Source organism: Manihot esculenta, chromosome 2 (genome assembly GCF_001659605.2).
Source record: "Manihot esculenta cultivar AM560-2 chromosome 2, M.esculenta_v8, whole genome shotgun sequence".
Lineage (NCBI taxonomy): Eukaryota > Viridiplantae > Streptophyta > Magnoliopsida > Malpighiales > Euphorbiaceae > Manihot > Manihot esculenta.
The window spans coordinates 1,000,507-1,026,175 of NC_035162.2; the positions used below are offsets into that span (position 1 = coordinate 1,000,507).

The following is a 25,669-nucleotide window of genomic DNA, read 5'->3' on the forward strand; positions in this document are numbered from 1 at the left end:
TCAGTGGCCGTCAGATATTTTAATCTATTATTTATGCATATGCTGGCTACAAGTACCCACAGATAGTCAGCATATTCGTGCTTGGAACTTGCAAGGCAAGCTACCTGCATCCATGGAATTGGGGATGCTTTAATCTGATACTTCAGAATATCCATTTGCCTTCTTTTTTTCTTTTCTTTTTTTTGTTAATTATCTTGTTAATCAACTAATGCACTACTTGGAAATACTTGAGCTTATAATTTCAAATTACCATTATTCAAGTCACTGTGTTTTGAATAGATATTAGGTAGATGGTTGTTTTACCCGAGTTATGAAGTAGGAAAATTTCCAGGTTTTGGGTCCATAACTAGCTCAAGCAAATCTAGATCTCCAAATTGCACAATCTCAGTATTGAAAATTACATGAATGTTACACACAAAGAATATGCGAACAGAAAATTCCAGGGTTAAGCAAACAAATGAAGAATTCAGCATCTTTAAAGCTTCTGCATCAAATCTTTTCAAGTCTGGACCATGTCCTGCAGGTTCATGGGATAGCACATTTTTGTGTGCAAGCCGTTCCACACGTTGTCTGCCAAAATGGCGTTCACCGCATCAGTTGGATGGTACTGGTCCCACCAGATATGATTTGAAGCATTGCTGCAAGCCATTTCTGGTGCAATGCACATGATCCAACCCTTGTACTTGCCTAACCCACAGCAAGCATTAGTAGTGACGTTAAAACCTGAAAAACAGAAAAGGTCAGGTATAGATGTAGATGCCATAAACAGAGGGCAAAAACAAAATACATTAGTCCAGATATGTCTTACCATAACGATCGTGATTCTTAATTATATTCATGGCACCTTCATACAGGTCACAGAAAGTGAGCTTTGCATCAGGAAGCTCCTGACCAAGCTCCTCAATCATGTATCTCATGAAAAAGTTGTATTCCATAATCATGTCATTTATCTCTGTGATACATTCTCCATTCTTGCTGTTGTGCCTCCACAAGTAGTGAGGAGCACAACCAATCGGCGCTAGTCCCATGACCACTACTTTCCTCACACTCATATTGTACAGATTCTGCTCATACCATTAATGAATCAGGAACTTCGATTGCATTTTTTTTTTTAAAAAAAAGGATCTTATCAACTTAAAATAGCTGAACAATAACTCAGATATAAGCATATCTATACTAGCAACTATCCAAGCACTTCAAGGATGTAAAATCTACTCACCTTAATTTCCTGCCGTACTATAGATGCTAAGAACTGGCTGAAACTCCATGGGAGGTACAAATTTTGTACATTGGATACATTGCGAAGATAGTAATGTATGTAATCATTGATTCCTATGGAGATATAGAAGACGGAGTTGGAGATGAGGTCATTTGCAGTATCCTCCCCCAAAGCTAAGATAAATGACTGTGAAGTATCTGAAAACTGCTGAATTTGTTGGATGAGGGAGATTCTTTGACCCTGTGTCAAAATTACATCAATTGCAAATATTACAGTTTACAAGAAAGAAATTTCCAGAGAGTTGAAACTTGGGGAAATTCATAGAAGTGAAGGGCACACCAATTCTGATCCACTTGCGAAAATTATTCCAGCACCAGCAGATGCATAGTTCACTCCATGAATCATATCTTCCACAGTTCCCATTTGCCCAAGATAACTTGGTATAAAGGGAAGTCCAAGGCGCAATGCTGATTCAAGTATTTAGAACAGATTAACTTAATTACAAAAGCCCTGAAACAACCAACCATTCGAAAAGAAAACCCCAGGCAAGATATATAAAAGCTGCAAATTTTCAAATTCCTCTTATCAGGGGAAAGAAAAATAATCAAATATACTTTCAGGTTTAGAAAGAAAAGTGAACGATCCATTTGGTTGGCAATTAAATAGGAAATTTTAGGAATTCACATGCTTTTTGGCAAAACATGAAAAGAAGTTCTCCAAGACCAAGAATTGAATTCAAATGAAAATTTCATCTTTTTTATAATTTAAAGAGAAATGAATTAGAATTGTTAGGAAAAAAAAAATTGAATTCTTGCAAAATTTTTTATTTCAAATGAAAGGTGAGAGATACTTAAGATCCCACATTTTCTTTTCTTGTCAATGTTATCACTTCTCTGATAAAGAAAAGAGTAGTGCCCCAGAAAGAATACATTCATAAGATCAATTAACAAAAATAGCCAAGAGGGAGAAAAAAACCCGTCAAGCCTGACTATTTTGCTACGACAAAATGAAGTAGGCAATAATCAAGAAAACCAACACTTCATTTTCTTGTGTCTTCAAATCCATCTTTTTGAGTGGCCTCAGACAAGGAAAACAGGAAGAAAGAAAATATAATTAATCAAGAATAAAGAAAATAAATTTACCCAGATAATCAACCGGGATTCTGCCATTGGAGAACCTTCCAGTTGGCTTGTGAGTGTCGAAATCTCTACCATAAGGAGGGCGATCAGCACGAGCAAATGTGCCAAGGTAATTATTAGTGCCGCAGTCAACAGAGGAATCGCCAATCACAAAGAGAGCGGGCACTAAGCGACCAACCAATGGCGGTTTTGGTGGTGGCGATGGAGAAATTTGGGAAGAATAAGAAGGTGTTTGAGATGGGGTGTGAAAATGGATTAAACTGTTAGAGAAATTACGGAGTTCTCGAGGGACTGCCAGACTTTTCGGTTGCGTAATGACTGTGGAGATGATAATACAGAAAAAGAGAAGAACTAAACTTGTAGACATTGCTTTGCTCCTTGCTTCGCAGCGAGCGATGGAGAGATCAAAAGAGAATGAAATTGGCGGGTAGGGAGGAAATTTGAGTAGGGAAAAGTCTAAAACCGCCTCGGAAGTCCATTCTAAACGGTTAACGAGACGCATATAATCTGGACTTTTGTGCCCAAGTTAAATAGTCCATTTCTTTAAATTTTTACATTGTACAAGAAAATTTTAAACGAAAAATATTAAAATAATAAACTAATATTTTTAAAATATTTTTTAATAGTATTAAAAACTTTTTAAGCTCTTAAAAATTTTAATAATATTAAGCATATATATTTAATAATTTTTTATATAATAAATATATAATATATTTAAATATAAAATTATAATTAAATAACTGATTTATTAATTAAATAAAATTTATAGAATTTGTTACAATTTATTATTAAATTTTATTTTCAGTCTGATAATAAGTATATCTAAGTAATTTTGAGAGATTTCATGTTTTACTCCCTAATCTTCAATCTCAAATTCTACTCACCGATCCTCAATTTCTAATTAAAAAAAAAATTATTTAGTTGGAAGAAAGCTTGAAATTAAAAGTTTTGGAGTATCACTAATTTATGACTATTTGGCAATAAGTATTAGATCAAAGATTTTAAAGGTGTTTGAAAATGTTAATATACTATTGAATACTTATTTACTTTAGTATTATAATTTAATTTAATACTCTTCCATCACACAACGACAAGTTTTTTTATTCAAGTAAATTATAAGTTATTTTTATTTTTAAAATAATTATAATTTATTTATTAATTTTTAATATATTCCTATTTAACATGTATTAGAAAAATTATTAGTTCAAAAATTGTTAAAAATAAAGTAAAGAATGTAACAGAGAATATGATATAAAATTATTATTTTAACTATATTAATTATATTTTTTAAGTATAAGTGAAAAAATATAGATTTATATTTGTGTATCCAAGGAGCATTAAAATTACTTTTTAAAATATGCTAAATGAAAAGGATGAAAAATTCATTTAAATTTAATATATTTTAGCTATAAACACGATTTTTCACATGTTAATGTTTTTCCAAGTTATTTATTCTTGATTTTTTTTTAAATTAAATTATATTTTAGTCATTAAATTTTAATATAACTTATATTTTTAAAATTTAACACTTAAATCTCTTTATAATCGCTCCATCCAACTTAGAAGTTTTTCTATCTATTTTTTCATTAAAAAAATATAAAAATATTTTTATCATCCCTTTTAAATAGTTAAATTACATTTAAATTCTTAAATTTTAATATAATTAATAAATTATTTCATATAATTTTAAAATATTATATTTAAATTATTTTATAATCAGTCTGTTTTTATTTATTATAATTTAAACATTTAATTCTTTATTTTTTATTTAAAAAAATACTTAAATTTTCATTAACTTTTATTTATAATGTCTCATTTAACTAGTTTTTAATATTTTTTGTTGTTTCATTTTTATTTATTAAAAATATTTTATACTTATAATTTTAAAATTTTTAAAATATGTCTACAATTTCAATTATTTTTAAATAGTATAAATAATTTATAAATAAATTGTAAATTTTTATAAATAGTATTTTAAAAAAAATTATACTTATATAAAAAGTTTAACTGTACAGAAAAAAATTATACTTATATAAGAAGTTTGACTGTACATTAATTTTGAATTAATATTTATAATATATGAAAAAAATTATAATTTTCAACAGATTAAATATAAAATAAATTAAAATTTTAATTTTAAAAGTATAAAAATTAATTCATTAATTACATTAAAATTTAAAAATTAAAATATAATTTATATTATATAAAATTTTTATTTATATTAAAAAAAATTAAACGTTTCTAAAAATATTTTAAATATTTATTTTATTTTTAAGTAATTAATTAATAAAATTATGAATAAAATGAGGCTTAATTTAAATCAAATTAATATATAAAAATTTAAATATTGAATTTTAAAAATAAAATTGATTTAATAATTGTATTAAAATGTAATTTTAGAGAGGATTTCTATAATTTATTCCAAGAAAAAGAATGCAATGGTACAACTACTTTGCCGACCATAACGGTAACAGAATATCATGCATCTCTGTCACCAACGGCTAGAACAGAGGCGAGCGTCCTGCTCTAAAGTCTGATGATGACCCACTCCTTTTCTTAAAACACTAATAACAAAAGTAACACTCTGATTTGACGGTGATTTTTTAATAGCCTCATGTTAATCAAATTAACACTTGTCGTTTAAAACAACACTCAAAATTATTTTTAACAACACGAGGATTACGATAAGCATTAAACAAATAGCACATCGTAATTTTCTTTCACAAGTAACTGTTTCCTGGATATTAGTCTTAAAAAATAAAAATTTATTGAGTAATTGATATATACTTAAATCTAAAAATTTGTTTTATCTTTTCAAAGTGAAAGTCACATCTACATTGCCAATGTAAATAGTAATTTTCTTTTTTGAAGACAACAAAAGCTGGGACACATGTAGCAGGGAGCAAAAGGTGATTGGAAGGGGTAGGTATGGATAGTGCAGTGGCAGTAACAAAATTAAAGAGAAAGCTTGTGCCCTGTGAATGGGTGAAGCCAAAATGGGGTAATGAAGATGTTACTGACAAACATGTTGAGTTTTGATACCCATACAATAGAAACATGCCACGCTCTCAAATCTCAATCATTATGGTAGGTATGGTCACCTAAATTCCTACCCACTTTCTTCACAATTCTGCATTTTCATGCGACCTGCCCTCTTCATACTTCAAATATAATCACTTTATCCTCTAAAAATATATTTATGGCTTAAAAAAATAATTAGTACATATGAATAATCACAAATAATTGAACAACTAAAGGTAAAAGGGAGAGACCTCAGAGGCCCACGAATCAAAGCCTTTTTCTTCTTCATAATGCAATTTCCTATGTTTTGAACACCTCAACATGGCTTCTCTCACTCTCTTTTTGCAAAGCTAAACCTCAATCTCCATACCTAGAAACTCTCGTTCAATGCATCCACTCTCTCTCCATTTCTTTTGGGGAACCTTCCTTGCAACTTTCATGGCTGCCCAAAGATGAACAGACAAAGTTTATAGCCATAACATTAAATATTGCCTTGTGATTAATTTATTAATTATGGTAATTTAAGCAAAAAATTCTTAACTTTATTTGTAAACAGAAACACGTGTATGCTGAGTACTTTCACAAATTTTGTAATATGGATTTGAGACCTCTTTCGGTTGGGTAGGCTATCAATTTGTCCACTTACTTAACCTTAGAATTAATTAAGATTCCAAAACCAGCATAAACAACAAATTAAGAAAATGGGTATATTTTAATCATTATAAAAATTTATATTAATAAATGCATTTACATAATTAATTTTTTTTTAATATTATCCATTTGTAGTTATGTAGTCAACTAACAAATTAATGAAGAAATTAAATTTAAAATATTGACTATTTGTCACATTTTACAAGTAATTATGAATAACTTTAGTTTTTTACTTCTCTTCATTTTTTTAAAATAAATTCAAATAAAATTCTAAATATATATATTTTGAAGGACAGTTTAATAAAAAATTATGTGTTATTTTCCTCAATGCTCGAAATATTTTATAATTACAGAACAATTACAAAAAATAAGAATTTAAAAACTCGATTCCAAACTCTAGGGGATGCCCAAGAGTGAGACGCTTTGGCATTTCGCTGCGTCAAATTGCAAACCTTCAAGAAGACTTTATCCTCGGAATTATCAAACTAACGGTACATTAATTATATATATAAAAGGAAAATCTGTTTAACGTCGTCGTTCAAAGAACACAGATAGATAGCTCCGTTATAGACGTTGGGTCAAAGTTCAAACCTTCTATAAAGCCAACGGCTACAATTGTGTATTCCTTCTCTTCCTCTCCATCTCTACTCTCTATTTCTCTCTACAGTCATCGGAGACAAATTTATCGTTCTCCATTGATAAAAACTTGGCGAAAATATCGCTTTCCTCTAAAACTGATTACCCCAATCTAGGCGAAAGGGCAAAAGATCGCCTCCGGCAGTTAATTGCCAGTTTCGTATTTCTATTTTTCTTTCTTTTTTCTTTTTTTAAAGCTCCTAAAGGCCTATTCACTTTCGGTTCTTCCCTGTCGGTAAGAATCCACTCTCTCCTCCCTGCATTCCTCGTCCTTCATTTTCAAGGCGTGCTCTAGAATGACCCATTCTGATAAACCCAGAAGCTGAAAAGAAACTCGGTTTTCTTTTCCAGATTCAGCTTCTGGGTTTATTTTGTTTTTTTTTTTTTTTTTGCTCAAATCGCTGATGTTCCTATTTCTTTCTCCATGGCTTCTGGATTCAAATTTTGAAGCTTAAAGGAAATCAGTTTCCTTTTCGAGTTTTCCAGGTTTAGTTCGCTTTTGTTCAATTTGTTGAGAATCTCATTTCCTTCTTGCTGGATTTTGGGTTCAAATTTTGAGGCTGAAAGGGAGTTTCCTTTTTCAAGTTTCAGCTTCTGGGTTTACTTTGTTTTTGTGTAAATAGCTGGAAATCCCATTTCCTTCTAGATTGATTTTAGAGTCAAATTCTGAATAGACAGCGAGAGAGGGGGAAGAAACAAGAAAATGTCTGTTGTCGACGTTGCTTTGGGGCCGATTCATAAAGAATCGGCATATGTCCGTGGTTATTGCAACAATGGCCAGCAGGGACCTGTGCCTGAAGAGTCATCAATATTAATATATCTTAGTATCGCTGGTTCCCTCATTCCCATGCGGGTCCTAGAGTCCGATTCTATAGCATCAGTGAAGCTAAGGATCCAGACATGTAAAGGGTTTGCGGTGAAAAAGCAGAAGCTTGTTTTTGGAGGCAGAGAGCTGGCCAGAAACAATTCCCTTGTTAAGGACTACGGAGTCATTAGCGGCAAAGTTTTGCATTTGGTTCTTAAGCTCTCTGATCTCTTACTTATCACTGTAAGGACCACTTGTGGACGGGAATTTGAGTTTCAAGCGGATAGATATCGGAATGTTGGGTATTTAAAGCAGCGGATTTTCAAAGAAGGGAGAGTTTTTGTTGGAGTTGAGGAACAAGAGATCTTTTACAATGGTGAAAAGCTTGATAACCAGAGGCTTATCGGCGATATATGCAGCAACAATGATGCTGCCATTCATTTGTTGGTCCAAAAATCTGCACAGGTAAGGGCTAAGCCTTTGGAGAAAGATTTTGAGATTTCCATTGTGGCAGTGAATTCCAATGAGAGAAGAGAGAGTGAAGTAGAAGGAGGACAGAATCAACCTGAGGAGATTGAGGTTGTCAGTAGGGAGCAACCTGCAGGTAGAAATTTCTGGTTGAAACCAGTTATTCTTAATCCTAAGATCAGATTGAATTCAGTTTTCTGGAACATGGTTAACTCTACATTTGATGGGTTGGAGAGAGGAAAGTCACCCATCCGATCATCTGAGGGGACAGGAGGAACTTATTTTATGCAAGATCCATCAGGCCAGAAGTTTGTTTCTGTTTTTAAACCCATCGATGAGGAACCAATGGCTGTGAATAACCCCCATGGGCTACCTGTCTCATCAAATGGTGAAGGGCTGAAAAGGGGGACAAAGGTAGGAGAAGGAGCAGTGAGGGAAGTAGCAGCTTACTTATTGGATCATCCAAGAAGTGGTCCGAGGGCATTATCTGGTGAGGTTATTGGCTTTGCCGGTGTACCTCCTACCGTAATTGTTCAATGCTTGCATGAAGGATTTAACTATCCCGAAGGATATGAATATGCGATGAAAAATGTAAAGACCGGATCTTTACAGATGTTTATGAAGAATGAAGGAAGTTGTGATGAGATGGGTCCAGGGGCTTTCCCAGTGGAAGAGGTGCATAAGATCAGTGTGCTGGACATAAGAATGGCCAACGCAGATAGGCATGCTGGAAATATATTGGTTAACAAAGGGGAGAACGGTCAGATTATGCTCATTCCAATTGATCATGGATACTGCTTGCCCGAGAAAGTAAGAATTTCATCCACTATTACTATCTGCAGTAACGTTCTTCATCTTTAAGCTTTGTGGTAATTTTGTGCATCGATATCCCAGTGATTGTTTTATACATGTAGGTGCCATCAATAGGATACGTGTCCATCCTTTTTTTTTTTTCCATAGTAGACAAGATCAATAAGCTGCAGTGCACATCAGAGTTTTCACCTCTATTTAAATATTCACGACTTCTAGAAACTTGAATTTTCCATATTATATGTTTTACCTGTGATTCTGATGATCGTTTCAGATAGCCTTTTCTTCTGTTTCATGCAACAATCTGTGCATCTCCCCATTACCCTTTGTATTAGCATTTCCCATTACCTGCTAATAGAACCTTTGCTGGATATATCGTCTTCAACTTATGAGCACTTCCTCTTTTTCAGTTTGAAGATTGCACATTTGATTGGCTCTACTGGCCTCAAGCCCGGCAGGCTTACTCGCCTGAGGTAATTGACTACATAGATTCACTGGATGCAGAACAGGATATCACACTTCTGAAATTTCATGGGTGGGACATTCCTCTTGAGTCTGCTCGTACACTTCGTATATCCACCATGCTTTTGAAGAAAGGTGCAAAGAGGGGCCTCACTCCCTTTGCTATTGGAAGTATCATGTGCAGAGAAACACTGAATAAGGAATCTGTGATGGAGGAGATTGTTCGTGAAGCCGAGGATTCGCTGCTCCCTGGCATGAGTGAAGCTGCGTTTCTTGAAACCGTCTCCGAGATCATGGACTCCCGGCTTGACAAACTCACAAAGTAATTAATTTGGCTCAGGTGTCATGGATTCCTTGACGAGCTGAAAAAATTAAGTTCCATATGGTATAATTGTAGGTATATAATTGTATGTAAATTGAATGATGAGTCCATTTTTAGATGGACTGCAGTGATGTATGATATATGGATGGCTTATCTTTGTCATAAGCTAGAAAACCTTCAATTTTCTTGCTGCTGCCTACTCTCGCTTCTGTCCATCAATACCTGAGTTTTTTGTATTGGATGCAGAACAGAAGTTCAAATACCTTGAATAATATATGTGGTGCTTAGATGATGGGTCTTTTGTTGTACGTATATGTTATCCCAAGTTTTGTCCTGGGGGCCTATGAATGGCATAGCCTGGAGAATTTTGGTGGCATATACTGCCTACTGCCACTTAATATTTGTATTACCTGATGCAATGTTTTTATTTAAAAAATAAAAGAAAAAGGAAGCAATCTAGAAATCCGAATTGCACATAGTTTAACTATTTTACCATTATTTGTTTGCTGAGCTCCAAAATCTGTAAGATGTTTCTAAAATTGCTGCATTTTCTTTCTTCCTGTTCTGGAATATTGTGAAATAGACTGCACACTGCCATGGGTAGCATTCTTGTTCACAGATCAATATCACTTGGTAATTAAGCGCTGTTCTGAAAGCTGAAGGCAGGTATCCCCAGTGGCACTAAAATGGTAAAAACCTTGCTTAATTTATACTCCCAGGGAAAAGGGCAGATTGGTCCACAAAGCTAATATTTAGAATGGGAATCTTAATTACAGTGCTAGAGCCGATCTCAACGAGTTCAAATTTCTTGAATCAACCCAGGGCCCATTTCACATAAAAAGAACACAAAAAAGGAGAAAATAATGGGGAAATCAGGCAGGTAATGAAACTATCAGAGACACTTCAATCCCTTTTCAAAAGTGTTTTTTTTTTTTTTTTTCCTAATAGAAGACAGAAGGGTGGGGTGATATGGGAAGATCAAAAAAATGACTCAGCCACCGGCCATCACTACCACCACCGGTGCACCACCGCCATCATCTTCAGCATGATTGCATTGCAGAAGCACCGCTTGCCTATTAATACCTGCAAGGTGTCATTATAATTTCTGACCATGAAATTACAGTGGAGGCTACTGATGGTGACTTTCATTTGATGGAGTTTCCCGCCGTTTCACATGGAGAGGTGATATTAATTAATATATATAATAATGTTGAACTGTTGACAAAAGCTCCGGTCCATCTTCCTTCCGTTGTTTCCTTTTTGAGTAAAGCTGTCAAAAATAAAAAATAAATAAAAGAGAAGGTGTTTGATTTTTGATAAAGAAAATCAAAGAAAAAGAAAAAATAAGTGAAAGGAAGTGTAAGGATGGGTCAACGTTTAATTCGTAGATTCAAATATATTTATTGGAATATTAATTTAGTTTATTTTAATTTAACTCCAAAAATTAAGAAAATAAGGTTTTTAATTTTTTTTTAAAAATAAATCAAGGAAATTAAATTTAAAGTTGAAAAAACAATAAAGTAAATTTCTTACTTTAATACTAAAATCAATATATTAAGAAACTTAGCGTATAAATTTTAATTTTTAAACTTAAAGCTAAAATGTTTTATTGAACACAAATTAAATAAATATTTTTTAATAAATAAATAGTAAAATTAAAGGTTTAGGTAGATAGTTATCGTGCCTAAATAATAACACTAATTTTTTAGTGGAGTTTGTTTATTTTATATATATATAACTATTATTATTATCATTTGAAAAAATGGGATTTTTCATTAATCAATCATCAAACTTCTCATCCGTTGAGTTTAGTCCTCCTCCAATCACATATCATCTCTTTGAATTTCTCATTGGATAAATTATGTCACAAATTCTTTATGTAAAAGTTACGGGAAATCATAAATTAATAAAAATTAAATATATTAAAATAATTATTATTGATGATTTGAAATTTAAAAAATAAATATGAATTTGATAAGTAAAAATCATTCTTTTCACTTTATTTTTTTTTATATATTAGTGATGTATAACCACCTTTCTATTACAGTATCATCTGTATTTATCACTCAAACTATACATATAAATGGATTAGAGCATCATTTTATGTCGGACGACCATTTAATTTTTTTTGGCACGTATATTGATAGGGTTACGAGTTCACTGAATTTAATTTTTTATCTCTTGTCACATCATCAAATTAGACTATTTTCTAATAGATCTGTGCACATGGTAAATTCAGCCTACTTTGCATCGTCGAGCTGAAATATGTTATATTAAACCGGTCTAATTGAGAGAATGATCATATGAATTTTGAACCTTTATTTTCTTAAGATTCGGTATCACTCTAAAAAAAAAATTTCTGGGCTCATCAATTATTAATTGATTTTTTAAATTTATATTTAAAAGAAATACACATATATAAAAAATTATTAGATTAAAACTAAAAATATAATAAAATATTTTTTAATTAAAATCTAAATATATTCCTCACATAAAAATTCTTATCCTAGGTAATTTTACACATATCCAAATTTGTTTAAATGAAAATATAAAATAATTAAAATAAAAAATATGGAGAATCATGAAGTTTATAAATATTTAAAAAAATATGGAATTGTTTAATTGGGGTAATTCAATTAAAAAATTTAAAATTTTTAAAAAATATAAAAATTAGTTATTTTTTATTGATTTTTTTAAAAATTAATTAATAGTAAAAAAAATTAATTTAATTTAATTATTTTTAAAAAATTAAAATATTTAAACCAAATAAGACCACTTATATAAGTGCGTTATTGAATCAGATATCAGCCTTGAAATGACTAAGAAATCAAGCTAATAAGTTCCCGCTTCAATTATTTTAACTAAATATAGTTATTATTATTATTTTTTATTTTCAATAATTTAAAAAATATTTATTTTAAAAATAAGTATCAAATTTCAGTTTAATAATAAATCAGTATTGACTTAAGATTATCAAGTATCAACCTTTAATTGTTGAGCCGGTGAAAAACAGTTAATTAGTAGTTTAATTTCTTATTCAATTTAATTACAAATTACTATTGATTTAAAATTAATGAGTCTGTCCGAGTTTTTTTTGTTTTTTGAAAAAAGGCTGACTGGTCCACCGGATCAACCCGGTAAATCAGTCCGAGTTCTTGTTTTCACATCTTCCATGTCCTGTTCCAGATTTTTCACTTTCCCTTTAGCTTATATTAGCCATCACCGAATCCAACCGCAACCCTTTCTGTTGCCTTCTTCTTCTTCTTCCTCTTCCTCTGCTCTCTTTAGATCAAGCAAAAATGGCGAAACCACACAGAGCACCATCTGGCCGTACAAATCTAGCTTCTTGTATAGTAGCCACCATCTTCTTAATCTTTCTTGTTATCATAATCCTCATCGTCTTCTTCACAGTTTTCAAACCTAAAGACCCCAAAATCTCCGTCAACGCTGTTCAGCTCCCTTCCTTCTCCGTCTCCAACAACACCGTCAACTTCACCTTCTCCCAGTACGTTTCTGTCAAGAACCCTAATAGAGTTTCCTTCTCTCACTATGACAGTACCCTCCACCTCCTCTACTCCGGCTCCCAAGTCGGCTTTATGTTCATTCCTGCTGGCAAGATCGATGCTGGTCAGACCCAGTACATGGCTGCGACCTTCGCCGTTCAGTCCTTTCCCTTGTCCACCTCACCGGATGCGGCGGTGAATGTGGGTCCGACTTTCAGTGACGGTGGCTTCGGCGGTGGTCCCGGTGTTAATAATGGGTTCCGAGTAGGACCGACGATGGAGATTGAGTCAAGGGTTCAAATGGCGGGTAGGGTTCGGGTACTCCACATTTTTACGCATCACGTGGAGGCTAAGGCTGGGTGCAGAGTCGTCATTGCTGTGAGTGACGGATCTGTGTTAGGCTTCCATTGCTAGCAATTCCTTCTCTGGATTGTTCATCTTCTAGATCTTAATTTAACTGTAGTCGTTTTAGTGTCTTTTGGGTTTTGAATTAGCATATCTAATTGTTGAAGAAATTGTAAAAATTGATTTTGGTAGTAATATTTTCTGTGGCCTGTGATCTATATTTTGAAAATTTTTGAGCTTTTGTAATTCATTCTTCTTTTCTCTTCCCCAAGTTTCAATTTCCATATTCTTTCATGGGGGAGCTTGTGGTGGTGGGTGATCAATTTTGGATTAATGATGCGATTGGATAAAAGGGGGAAGCTTTTGGCTTTTAAGCTTTAATTAGTATTATGGAGGATTAATTTCGGTGCAAGTAAAGGTTTTGAATTATATACCAGGATTATCATCGTCATAAAAGGTCAAGGTTCAGTGGGTCAGTGAGTGATGTGCTGGAAAGAAGAAAATATGCTGTCTGTTTATTGGGAAAAAAAAAAGATATTTCCCTTTTTTTTTTCTTTTTGGCTGGTAATGGTAAATGTCAGGGAGGGAAGCGAGGAATCATAATATAGAGAGCAGCATTGCGGTAAATGGTAAAAAGCTCAACGATGTCGTTTATTGGAATTGGTGAAATGGGGATGTTAGTTGGGCAACTGAGCAATTGTCAAGGGGAAAATGGAGAGCAGAACAAAGTTAGTGCCAGATTTACTGGGGGGAGTGGGGCCAATGTAGTGGAGACTGCAGTCATGATGCATGTTCCACTCTCTTGGGATTCGAGTCTTTTGCTTTTTTTGACTTAAGAGAGCAGCCTTGTCTCTTCGCTGCTATTTCAGACCCAGTAAAATCCACGTCACCACCTTCTTGGCTGGTATTTATGCATCCACTTGTTATAGCTCTGCTCTCAGCCGAAATGCTAAGAATTCAGAAAATACCAATGGGCATGAGGTCCGCGGCTGCTCTTGCTGCATTCTCCGACCCATTACAATATGCTCAAATCTGAATCCTTGTGCCATAAGATATCTACATAACACAATCCATAATCACCAACCTTTTACTTCATTATTACTTCAATGTCACCAAATGACCAAGAGTAAACACATCATCAGATATAAACAACCTTCTACAGAGGGAGTAACATTGCGAAATGAATCAGGATATATAATCACTGAAGGGAGAGGGAACAATTTTATAAATTAAAGTAGTTATGTGAATTATAACAATTCCACCAAGCTATTGATACTTGTAAAGGTTGGACTGGACTTCCAAATCGGGTCTCCACCACTGATGAATTCCGTGGGCTTCCTTAAAATCTCGAGATGGAGTTAAATTGACCGTCAGATTTGCTGAAGGAATGAGGTGGAGTGGCTCCGACTCTTTTCCTATTGCATTCATAATAAGACCACCAATTGAATTCTGGGTTGCTAACCTCTCAATAGCTCCAATGCCAATGTCATCCATCTTCTTCCTGTGTTCAAAATAACCTACATACTCAGAGCAGATATGATCTGCTGGATTGACAAATAGAGATGGTACCCACGAAGAAAGAGCAGCAAATGTATCTATAGAGCGGCTATTTTGATCATTCTTCTTTGCAGCTGCAGCAAAGGCAAGTCCAGCTGTAATCACACTGCCTGCAATCCGTAATCCGTGTTTCACCCTTTGATCTTTGATTCCCTCTATTGGGGCAGAAAAGAATGGTGAATTAAAGAGAAATGCTTGGATAAAGATGCCCGTCTTAGCCATGATCTTTCCAGCAAGCAAAGCCATTGCTGAACCCAGGGAATGGCCTGCTAGCCACACATTTGATTCGCCTACAGTAGTCACCACATTTCTAACCGCTTGGATACCAATTTCAAAGCGAGATGTTTCATGGAGTCCATTTCGGATTATGTGAAGGTCCAGCTCAATGTCCCGTGGCAAGGAATCTGGCTTAGTTATGGTGCCTCGAAACGCAATTACATAATGTGGGCCTGCATCTAGTGAATGGCTAGAATAAGCTGTTGAAGGTTTAAACTCGTAAATGGCACCAAAAATGGAGGAATCAACATCATCCACAAGTTTACGGAGCAGCTGAAAGTGAAAGAACTCCCACCATGGATTTGCAAGAGCTTCTGGACCTTCACGTTTCAACTGTCGGTCCCGCTCCAGAACGTAGACACCCTGAACCAAACTGGCAGTTACAGATCTTTGATGATGTGCATTTGTCCTGCATAAGATAAGACATAATACTCATTATATTACCCCAACAAGTATATAAAATTGAAAAAGGAAAGAAAATATAAAAATTTCCATCATTATGTTGCTAGAAGTTACAACTACAGCAGGACTTTGTTATTGACTTTCTGTACTAAAATGTTGCAACAACCAGAGAGGTCATGCGGGAGAAACTTGACTGCTCTACATCTCAGTTTTATCATTTTACTGGTAACTATATATTTGTCTATCATGCGACTGTAAACATAAGCTGGTAAAACACGAAAGAGGAATATCAAAAGCATTTACATTAAAGCATGAAACATAGCTCACCAGAAGTCAAGTTAGTAAGCTAAATAAGCGGATCATTACATAATTGAGAAAAACTACAGCGTCTGCTTCCTACATTACCTTATAAACTTCAGAAATCCTAGAATTTTTGGATTTTAAATTGAATAAAATTGAAAGAGGCTCTCTCCCAAGCAAAAGAACGTATGATCAATAATTGTGAGAACCTACCAATCAACAGCATTTAGATGTAAGGGTCCTGAGAGGCTAAAATCTTCTCTCTCAGAGGTGGCCATTGCACAATATATTCCTTTTACTCCTGAATATCCTCAATGGCACACTGCATCGCACAAGAAAATCAAGTGAATGATCTGTGGCTAACAACTTTTATTTTTAGGGGCAAATGCCAGTTTCCTTTACAAGATATATTAGTATACTTCAAACAAACTGAATTCATCTAAATGTTTTTACTATAACAAGTTCTGCGGATGACAATATGAAAAATGTTTTGCATATGATAATAAACATTAAAAGACAATGCATGAAAATGTATGTGCAGCAACATGGAATTTATTATCCTGGATTACTTGGAATGAAGACTAAGCTGCAAAGGAGATTGGGAACAACAATGGAAAGGGATACCTTCTTTCTAATGAAATTTCTTGTCCTAATATGGTTTCAGGGATCATTTGTCAATTGATAACCAGAAAAGTTGAAGAAAGGTGGAAAGGGAACTGGAGAAAGTTGATTTTGCAGTGTAGCAAACATATTGGCAACTTTTCACATTTCTAAACCTGTTATTTATAAATTTCAAACAATTTTTTTTTTCTTTCTCCCCGAAGCAAAAGGACATGAAAGTGATTAAATAATAAAAATGATAAAAGTAATTACATTTTAGAAGGCTTTGAAGATGAGATATATACCATTTCTGGTTACAAAAACCCCTGAATTCAGCGCTCTTTAATTTTAAAACTATTTCTCAGACATACATTGCCTTAATTTCCCGCATTAAAGGTTCCCTGGGTTAAGATAATCCCCAAATTTTATCTCATGATTCCTTCGATCGATAAACCAATAGTGCCTGATTTTAATACAAAACATTGTTACTTTTTCATTTCTGGACAGTCGGATAAAATTGCAGGAGAAATTTACCAGGAAAGGAAGAAAAAATCCGACGACGATCTTCAAAGATTTGCTTTCCTCCTACCTCTACTGTATTTGGATGTAGTCTCTTCTTTCCCTCTCTCTCTCTCTTTTCTTTTCTTTTTTTTTTTCTTTTTTCTTTTTTCTTTTTTTTTTTTTAAATATAGGAATGGCGGAAGACGTATAAATAGGGTGGTTGGGGATCAAGGACTGATTGTTTTTTTTTTGGTCGAAGGAATGAAGCACTGATCGTTAAATTGTTAGATCACGGTTCTGGCCTAATCAAGTACTCAAGTTCTCCGTTGATTTAACGAAAACAAGAAAGAAAGAAAAGTATTCAAGTTCTCTCTCAAACAAGCAAGGAAGTGCAACCTCGTATTTAAAAGGGGAGACATGGACGTCCACCCGTAGCAGTTAAACGACGACATTCTATATTGGATTGGGGCAACAGATCCCTTCTGTGGTCAAAATCTGAAAGGTTAACGCTCGCCTCAAATGTCAAATTGTGAAGCGTTAAACAAAAGTTACACTTTGTTATTTTTTCAACAGGGGATGAATCAATTCCGTAAAGTCCCCTCTATCTTTTCTTTTAAAAGTTACTCCACTGCAAAAAAGAAACTAATATTTTCTTTTAAAAGTAGAGCATGGTCTTAATAGAATATATGAACGATTGCAATACATAATTTACATCGGTTTATTATCATTGAAAAAAGTAGCTATGCAGGGTTTACAACTTTTCTTTTTAGGATCTACCAGCAGCTTGTTTTGTGTGTAAAAATCTATCTAATTAGAATATAATATTCACCTGTTGTCTGGATGATACAACTAGCGTGAAGCAAATGTCCTTCAAGTTTGAAAACCACCACTATGCACAGGCTCTGTATGAGCTTCCCAATATTACAAGCTCACCATGCACATGTAGAAGCATGGAAAATTTAAAAATGTGTTTCATACTACATAAATGTGGAACTGCGAATGAAACAAATCGAGTCACCTAAAGTGACATTTAGCTATCGACCTCTTGGTTAATACATAGAAAATAAAATGCAAGATAGTGCCCCCCTTCATCTTCAATACAAGTAATAAATGAAAGAATGAACAGCCATCAAGCCAAATTCCTGGAACGGTGTAGAGTTTAATCGCAGCATGTCTACTTGGACCAAGCAACTGTATCGATTTCTGCTTGAGCGCTCCTGTATAACTCCAGCCTCTTTGCAAGGGCAGCTCGCCTCTCCATGACTGCTGGATCCTCGTTCAACAATGATGACAAATACTTTTGCTGCAAAAATTGAATATAAAATGAAATATTTTCATGATAGTAGTCACTATACAGAGAGAGAGAGAGAGAGTCAATCCTCACCTCCATTTTACCCAACTCTGTGAAGAAATGATCGAGCAGGCTTCGTTTGGCCTCGCGCACTTGACAATAAACAATAGATTTGGGAATGGAATTACGAAGACTTGCACAGACCATATTGACATAAGACAATACGGTTGTTCCTGTTGACATAATGTCAAAATTATCATATTCATTTTTATTTCAAAAAGCAATAATGTGACAAAATCTTTTGACCTATCCGCTGTAGAAAAGATTTATGTCGTGTTTAAGCAAATCTATACAAGATCCTAACCTTAAACTTACCGATTCGTCTAAGATATGAATCATTGTATCTATCAAATATCGAATGTGTGGGATTGCCACCCTTATCAACATCTTGGGGAAGCTTCCTGAAGAAATCAACAGTCAGGTAGCTACACTCCATATCGACTAGCTTCAGTGTAGCTTTCCTGCTTTCCTCCTTCATCCTGTCAAGTGATTCGATAGCAGCATTTCCAACCTCTACTCTGAGAGCAGGATATTGCTTTAACTCCTGAGAACCAAGAAAAATGAAAAATTATGAATCCATAGGGAACAAAAGACACTGTTGAAAAATGAAAAACACGAAGCATAAGAAAATCAGTAGCATAATTTTCATAAATGTTCATGTGCTCCTTTTTATTCACTTGAGTAAATGTCTGATGAAAGCAAGTGAAGTAGCAAATAGGCACCAAAAATAATGCTAAAACTTGGGTTCTGAAGACCTTCATGGTGGCTGGTTCAAAATTTTATTTTACTACCTGATAAATATAAATTCTTCCTTTTTTTGAGACAAGTTGGACGCTTTTCTATTACCACTTTTATATGCATTATATGGACTCTGAAGTTTATTCTAATGTATCATAGACCATTTGCTTCCACAAAAGAAAAGCAACAAAAGTGGATCGTAGTCAATACTGGAAGTCACCCACACATTTGATACACATATCTAGTGATTCAAGTTTACCAATAGAGCTCTAAGTGGAAGGAAGGACACAACAGAAGCAAATTAGCATTGACAGGAACATACCGGAGTCTCACTGATCGCCTTGTGAACCAGCTCTTTCAATATAGCATGAACCTGGATTAAGAAAAAAGGAAGCAATCATTGCTGTATATGCTTGCAGAATTAAGAAAAATAGCAAAATGCACATATAGGAAATCAATTATAGCATACATAAGCCAACACTCTTGTCATTTGAGTTACAAGGTCAGCTTAAAGAAAAAGGTTGTTGACTTAGAAAAAGAGTTCTTAAGATGATTATCTGCAAGCTACATGTCTTTATACCATCTTCATTATCTAGACTCTACCACTTATGGAGTTATTAATACATGAAACTTCTACATGGTCAGAATGAATCAAATCATTGATGAATCACAAATAGAAATAAAGTACAATTCATGTATGCAAAATAGAAAGTTTACTGTTAGTTTTTCCTAATTTATTTCATGCATACCGCATCAACAGCAGCCTCAGTAGGACCTCTAATGGTAACTAAAGAAGATTCAATGAGGCGGCGGTATCCTTGCTCAGGAGCTATCAAATGCGGTTGATATCCATCAGCTTCTGTGATCAGTTTCCGGACGTTTTCCATTGAAAGTTGCTTGTCAAACTGCAACCTTTTTAGAGCAGCAGGAAGCTGGTTATCAAAAACATTGTAGATTTTTTCACCACCAGCTCGCCTGTCAATCACAATGAAAGATTGACAAAAGTTACAAAAACAGGAAACACAATACATAACTAATACGGTCAGGGAAAAATATTAACACATAAAACATACACGCCATCAAGATGCTCTTTGTAAATTTGATCAAAAAGACGACATATCTCCATGATTGTGTACAATTTTCCCTGCAAGTTGTAAGGCATGATTAAAATAGAGAAATGACAAGCTTTTGGTATGCTTGAACGCAAAAAAGATGCAACAGATATATATATATATATGCCAAAATTGGTAAACAGAGAACACTTACTCCAGCATCAGCAGCAATAGGCTTTCCAAGACGACTCAATTCAGATTCCAGTTCAGCAATTGTTTTGTTGATAAGGGACTGGATGCCTGGGATTCTAGACTTGATTACAGTTTCCAAATGCTGAGATTTCAACCATTTTAGTTAGTTCATGTGATGAAGCAACACTAAGCACTGTAACATACAAAACATAAACCTGACAATTAGAGAGAGATAGAAGAAATCATCAGCCCACCTTAGATAGCACCTTGGCTAGATGCTCAGAGCCCATTCTGTGAGCAAGGTGCTTGTATTCTGGGGAGTTTGCAAAATACTCACGTTCTCTACGCCGAGCAGCAATCATGTCCACATTCTTGTTAATATCAGCTTGTGACCGGTTCACAACACCAACCCAAGGAAATTTTAGCCGATAAGCTTTCCCTTCCAATATCTAATAAATGCCAAGCGTGACTCAAAATGCCAGAATGGCAAAACAGAATAAAAATGCTTTTGATAATAAACAATTGGGCATTAAACCAAGCATAACATGGGAGTAATAAACAATTAGGTAGATGATGCATAGATGGGCAAAATATCTTCTGCTTGTGCTTTTGCTCTGTGTAACTTGCGTGATAATCAGTGAGATCACAATGCTTGCCCAAATTTATACGATGAGTTATATGACTTATGGTTGAAACAAGTTTGATTTATTGGCTAATTTTTTAAAGTAGGGATCAATAATTTTGCAATTGCCATAGCATTTCACATCTTTTTGATAAATAGTTCCACAGTCCTTCAAAAATTTCTAGAAGTCTTACACCCATTTTGCTATCTTCTCTGGAATTTTAAACTGGAATATCATTACATTACTTAGGGAGTAGATTTTAAAGGCATCAATAGCCATGTTATTTTGACAGTGAGCTCATACCAGCAATAGAAACTAAGCCAACGTACCTCAACTGCATCAGTACCCTTGTCCATAAGATCAATCTTTGTCAAGACCCCAAGTGTTCTCTCTCCTGAAAAATATGAAAAAATCAACTAAATACTAGAACATCTAAGACATTCTCAAAATTGTGAAATCATATTGAAAGCAGATTTTGATGATTGCAGTAGTAAAGCAGAAAAATAAGCTCAGAGAACTCTGATATACAAAAAAATGCAAGATTACCAGTAGGGTCCACCTCACGAGAGATTTTAATTGCATCAGATGTTGCAAGATCTTGATTGGCAGGTGAAATTGCTAGAATTATACAGTTAGGCTGCATAAAAGTTTCAGTCAGTTAAGCATTATAAGTTTTATAACACTGTAAATCTTCACCCATTCATAAAATACTTGAGGCCTAGATTGACAATGGCTTATAATATGGCTAGTCATGCAAAAAAAATGAACGGCTCATCTCTTGTTGAGAATCAAGAAATATAGAACAAAATCCAAGCTATACATTTATTTCCAGAAGATTTTTTTCATCATTTTTCAAATTACAGTGTATGAGACGTATATTACCTTCTCGATGTAGGAGCGAACCATATTTTCAATATCCTGAACAATGCTATCTGGTTGACCCTCTGCATTGCATAATACAACAAATCAGTAATAGCAGATAATAGGGCCTCATGTTGATGCTACGAGAGCCAAGAAAAAGAAGGGTGGATAAGTTTAAACTATATATCTTAAGGAAATCTATTTACATGAAAACAAAGATAAAACAAACTAATATATAAGCACCAGTCAGGTTAACACAAGCCCTAATGTTGGGTTCCCATTTTTCTTAGGCTTCTCAACGGACAAACATAAACTAACTGGGGATAATGCATAGTGATTAGTGGCAAGTCAAGACTAGAAGAAAACGTGCAACTTACCAACAGCTACTTTTGTAAGCCCAGGAAGATCAATCAGTGTCAAGTTGACAACTGTCAAGTTTCAAAAATCATAAAAATAATACAGCTTAGAAATAAGTAAAGATGTAAGTTAATTCAAACATAACCAAATATAAATATACAAGTAATATCTAAAACATTCTTTAGATGTCCACATCTTACCATTAGGAGAGTATATACTGAGATGAATTGGAACACTAGAGATTTGTTTAGTGCGTCCAGTCTCTCGATCAGTCTCATCTTGGATCTCCTTTCGCACAGCAGCTACACATAAAATCAACATTAACAAGAAGAGCAGACAATGACATTTGTGGCATGCTACAGCACCAGTTGAAAATGCAAATTTTGTAGGAGATTCCATGAAATGTTGTGAGATGATTAACAAGTCCACCTGCCAACTTCTACATATATATATGAAGCAGAATCAGGAAGTGAAAATGTAGAAGTAGACAAGGAGCATACCAAAATCAGTGAACCTTTTCCTTGGGAGGTGAAGGAACTCTGCATATTCTCTGCTACCTTCGTCACTCTTATGAAGCTGCAACACAAGAGGTCTCCTAGTAACAATCCCTGCAAACACATTTCAACACAATACATTCTCAATCCTAGAAGTAACATAAGTAAATAAATGTAGCCAAGAGTATCCATTCTTATGCATTACCAGATCCACGAGGTAAAAAGTCCTTTCCTACAATGCTTTCCAACACTGAAGACTTCCCTGAACTCTGTCAATAGAATTAAGAAACATAAGCAAAATAATTTATGTAATATAAGAATAGGAAGTGGAAAAAAGAATGTAGCAGCTACAATGTTCTTTAGCAACTAACAGATAGACAAACGATAATCCATAGCTATCGGAAGCTCATGGTTGAATTGCTAAGCCTCTGGAAGTCATGTCTAGCATTACTTTTGCAATCAAATCCGTATTTCCTTATTAAAGCTTACTTAATCTATCACCTACCTAGTCAAGCTAAGGAGCTTTCGGCAAAGCTGATTCAAACACACTTACTTCGAAGTCATGCAAACCGCTTTTAACTCCTAAGCATTTGAAGTTAAATAGATATCGAAGACTAAAACCTAAAAATAATCATCAAACTGAGCACCAGCTAGGATCCTATAGCCAAGTCCTATAACTTCAAAGCCAAGATTGAGCTCATCACAGCAACTTAAATAAAATTCAAAAGATAAGCATATATGGAAAGAGATCTGATTGTGACCTGGCCACCGACGACAGCGATAGCAGGCAAGGAGTCCCAGAGCGTAGGCAATGCGCTTGCTTCACCGTGATCACCGAGAGCTGTACAAGCTCTCTGTATTTTGTTAACCAAAGAAATCAAGTTCTCCATATCAGAAAAAGAAAGAAAAGGAGAAACAAAATAGGAGATCTGTGCCGGTAACCGCAGGAGTCAGATTCAGATCGCCTGGATCTGATAGCTTCGCAGAGAAACGGCACCTTTCGGGAGAAGGACGTATCTGCGGAAACGACTTGCCGGCGACGAAGACGAGGAAGCAAGTGGTTGAGACTTTGAGTGAAGCGAGTTTCTAAAGGGGTTTAGAAATAATAACGTTTTGAATTTGAAATGTATAGACAGAGCTTGACCAGAGAAAAGCTTTGGTAAACGGGACAAACACAGAGGCCGGCTCTTTAGTTTTTCAGATACACACCCACGAGTCGGGAGGAGGAGAATGTTATATATTAACTCGCGAGATTTTCACTGTACAGTCCATCTTCTACTTTTATGTCCAACGGAAGTTTTGGGTTTTTCACAACGATCATCCTTTTTTTCAAAAAGAAAAAAAAAAATCCTTTAGTTGGTACCATCCATTTTAAATTTAGTAGCAATAGCATTATATATATATATATATATTCAATTTTCACATATGACAATAATTCACTCTTTAGTTAGATAAAAAAGTAAATGTAAATAATTAATTAGATAATTTGTCAACATAAACTCAGTAATACAGTATAGTTTTAGTGCTTATTAAGCAAATTTTCCTGGTTGCTTTTTTAAGAAATTTTTAAGGCTTTAGAGTTGAGGTTAAGAGGTTAATATTCTTTTTTTTTTTTAAATACTACTTTAGATGACATTAAAAAAAAATTTTAATAGACTCACAAGTTAGTCTTGTTTTAGTTAAATTTTAAAAAATTTCGAGTTCAACATCCTAATTATCCACTCCCTTAAAAAGAAAATGGCTTTAAAACTTGTTAACGAATTTAAAATTTTCATTCAGTAAAAAATTAAAATTTATTTTTAATATCTTTTTTAATTAATAATTTTTTTTAAAAATTAATATTTCATTTGTTCTATAATTTTTTATCTATTTTATTTTCTTATATAAATTTTTTTTAATTATATTCATTTTAAAATATTAAATTTTATTAAATATTAAAAAATATTTTAAGAGATTTTTTAAAAATAAAATAAAACTTTAATTTTAATTTATATGTTATTATAATATAAAAAATAAAAGTGAATAATAATTTTAAAATAATTAAAATAAATAAATAAAAATTATAAAATGAAGAATGTAAAATTTTAATAATAATACTAAATAATTTATTGAATAAAAAGCTAGAAGTAATTGTATTGTTGAGAAAATAGAAGCATATGTTAAGCGAGAAGAATCTGATTCTATTATATGATAACAAAATTTGGAAATAAATTAGTGAAAACCAAATCATCAGGCTGGCAGGGAGAGACGAGACGTTGATTGTGCACCAACCACGAGGCGAGGGGGAAGTGCAACTTTTAAACGGGTGGTGTCTAAAAAATTTGAATAATCCTTGAACCATTTTTCCAAAGAAATGGGGTCCACCTGCCCTTTTAAAACCAACGGCACAAATGAAATGGCACCGGCTTTAGAAAATTTTCATGCTTTGCCAAAATTGTTAACTTGAAATTCTCTTCAAAGTGATCATTACAATTTAAAAAGAGAATGGGAGTGGTTTGCTTAGGTGGAATGCGTGGCATCCATTTCAAAATGCTCTCTTCTATACCGTTGCTGAGTTTTGTGCTTACTGCTCAGCATTCAATTATGATTTTGATTTAAGTAAAAGATATACTATTAAATTAGCCAATGACTGTTCGAGTTAAAGAAACCTCGTGCGATGCTCTACCTTGGTCCAGTAACACTTTCTTTCTGCTATTAGATTTTAAAGTCATCCAACGAAAATGAAAAAATTGATGAAAAAATATGCTAAACCTGCGGACCAGTTCCGTTCTAAATTGAAAGACGGTTCAATTATGTAATCGTCTCATTCAGAGCCCACTCGCACCACCATTTTAGAAGTCAGTGGCGTCTTTGCTGTACCACCTTTCCAGTAAGGCTGATAGCCAAGACTAACACGTATCTCGCAAGATTTGTTACGGTGTTTGCTTAAGACAGTCCACCGGAATGAATTGTAAATAGTCGCATTCTCAGAGGAAAGGTCAATC

At 33.9% G+C, this 25,669-nt stretch overlaps 5 protein-coding genes across 5 annotated transcripts; 2 read left to right on the plus strand and 3 right to left on the minus strand.

The window, feature by feature from the left end:
• Positions 1-349: 349 nt before the first annotated feature.
• Positions 350-2,852, minus strand: LOC110610056 (GDSL esterase/lipase At5g08460). The gene is made up of 5 exons (XM_043952905.1): positions 2,362-2,852; positions 1,559-1,686; positions 1,220-1,459; positions 809-1,064; positions 350-723 (listed from the first exon to the last, which is right to left on the minus strand). The coding sequence occupies exons 1-5, from the start codon at positions 2,723-2,725 to the stop codon at positions 500-502; spliced, it is 1,212 nt and encodes a 403-aa protein (XP_043808840.1). The 5' UTR covers positions 2,726-2,852; the 3' UTR covers positions 350-499.
• A 3,754-nt stretch (positions 2,853-6,606) lies between these two features.
• Positions 6,607-9,825, plus strand: LOC110605125 (phosphatidylinositol 4-kinase gamma 2). Its single transcript, XM_021743459.2, has 2 exons — positions 6,607-8,749; positions 9,160-9,825. The coding sequence occupies exons 1-2, from the start codon at positions 7,370-7,372 to the stop codon at positions 9,535-9,537; spliced, it is 1,758 nt and encodes a 585-aa protein (XP_021599151.1). The 5' UTR covers positions 6,607-7,369; the 3' UTR covers positions 9,538-9,825.
• Positions 9,826-12,691: 2,866 nt separating this feature from the next.
• On the plus strand, positions 12,692-13,627 carry LOC110607345. Its single transcript, XM_021746436.2, has one exon. The coding sequence runs from the start codon at positions 12,833-12,835 to the stop codon at positions 13,448-13,450; it is 618 nt and encodes a 205-aa protein (XP_021602128.2). The 5' UTR covers positions 12,692-12,832; the 3' UTR covers positions 13,451-13,627.
• An 827-nt stretch (positions 13,628-14,454) lies between these two features.
• LOC110607335 (GDSL esterase/lipase At4g10955) lies at positions 14,455-17,712 on the minus strand. The gene is made up of 3 exons (XM_021746426.2): positions 17,051-17,712; positions 16,130-16,238; positions 14,455-15,623 (listed from the first exon to the last, which is right to left on the minus strand). Exons 2-3 carry the CDS (start codon positions 16,192-16,194, stop codon positions 14,648-14,650), a joined length of 1,041 nt encoding a protein of 346 aa, XP_021602118.2. The 5' UTR covers positions 16,195-16,238; positions 17,051-17,712; the 3' UTR covers positions 14,455-14,647.
• A 160-nt stretch (positions 17,713-17,872) lies between these two features.
• LOC110609364 (dynamin-related protein 5A) lies at positions 17,873-23,989 on the minus strand. Its single transcript, XM_021748895.2, has 16 exons — positions 23,447-23,989; positions 22,891-22,954; positions 22,692-22,799; positions 22,392-22,493; positions 22,212-22,262; positions 21,856-21,917; positions 21,520-21,610; positions 21,303-21,367; positions 20,605-20,799; positions 20,373-20,492; positions 20,180-20,250; positions 19,856-20,081; positions 19,429-19,479; positions 18,684-18,912; positions 18,402-18,541; positions 17,873-18,320 (listed from the first exon to the last, which is right to left on the minus strand). Exons 1-16 carry the CDS (start codon positions 23,573-23,575, stop codon positions 18,192-18,194), a joined length of 1,833 nt encoding a protein of 610 aa, XP_021604587.1. The 5' UTR covers positions 23,576-23,989; the 3' UTR covers positions 17,873-18,191.
• Between the last annotated feature and the right edge of the window lie 1,680 nt (positions 23,990-25,669).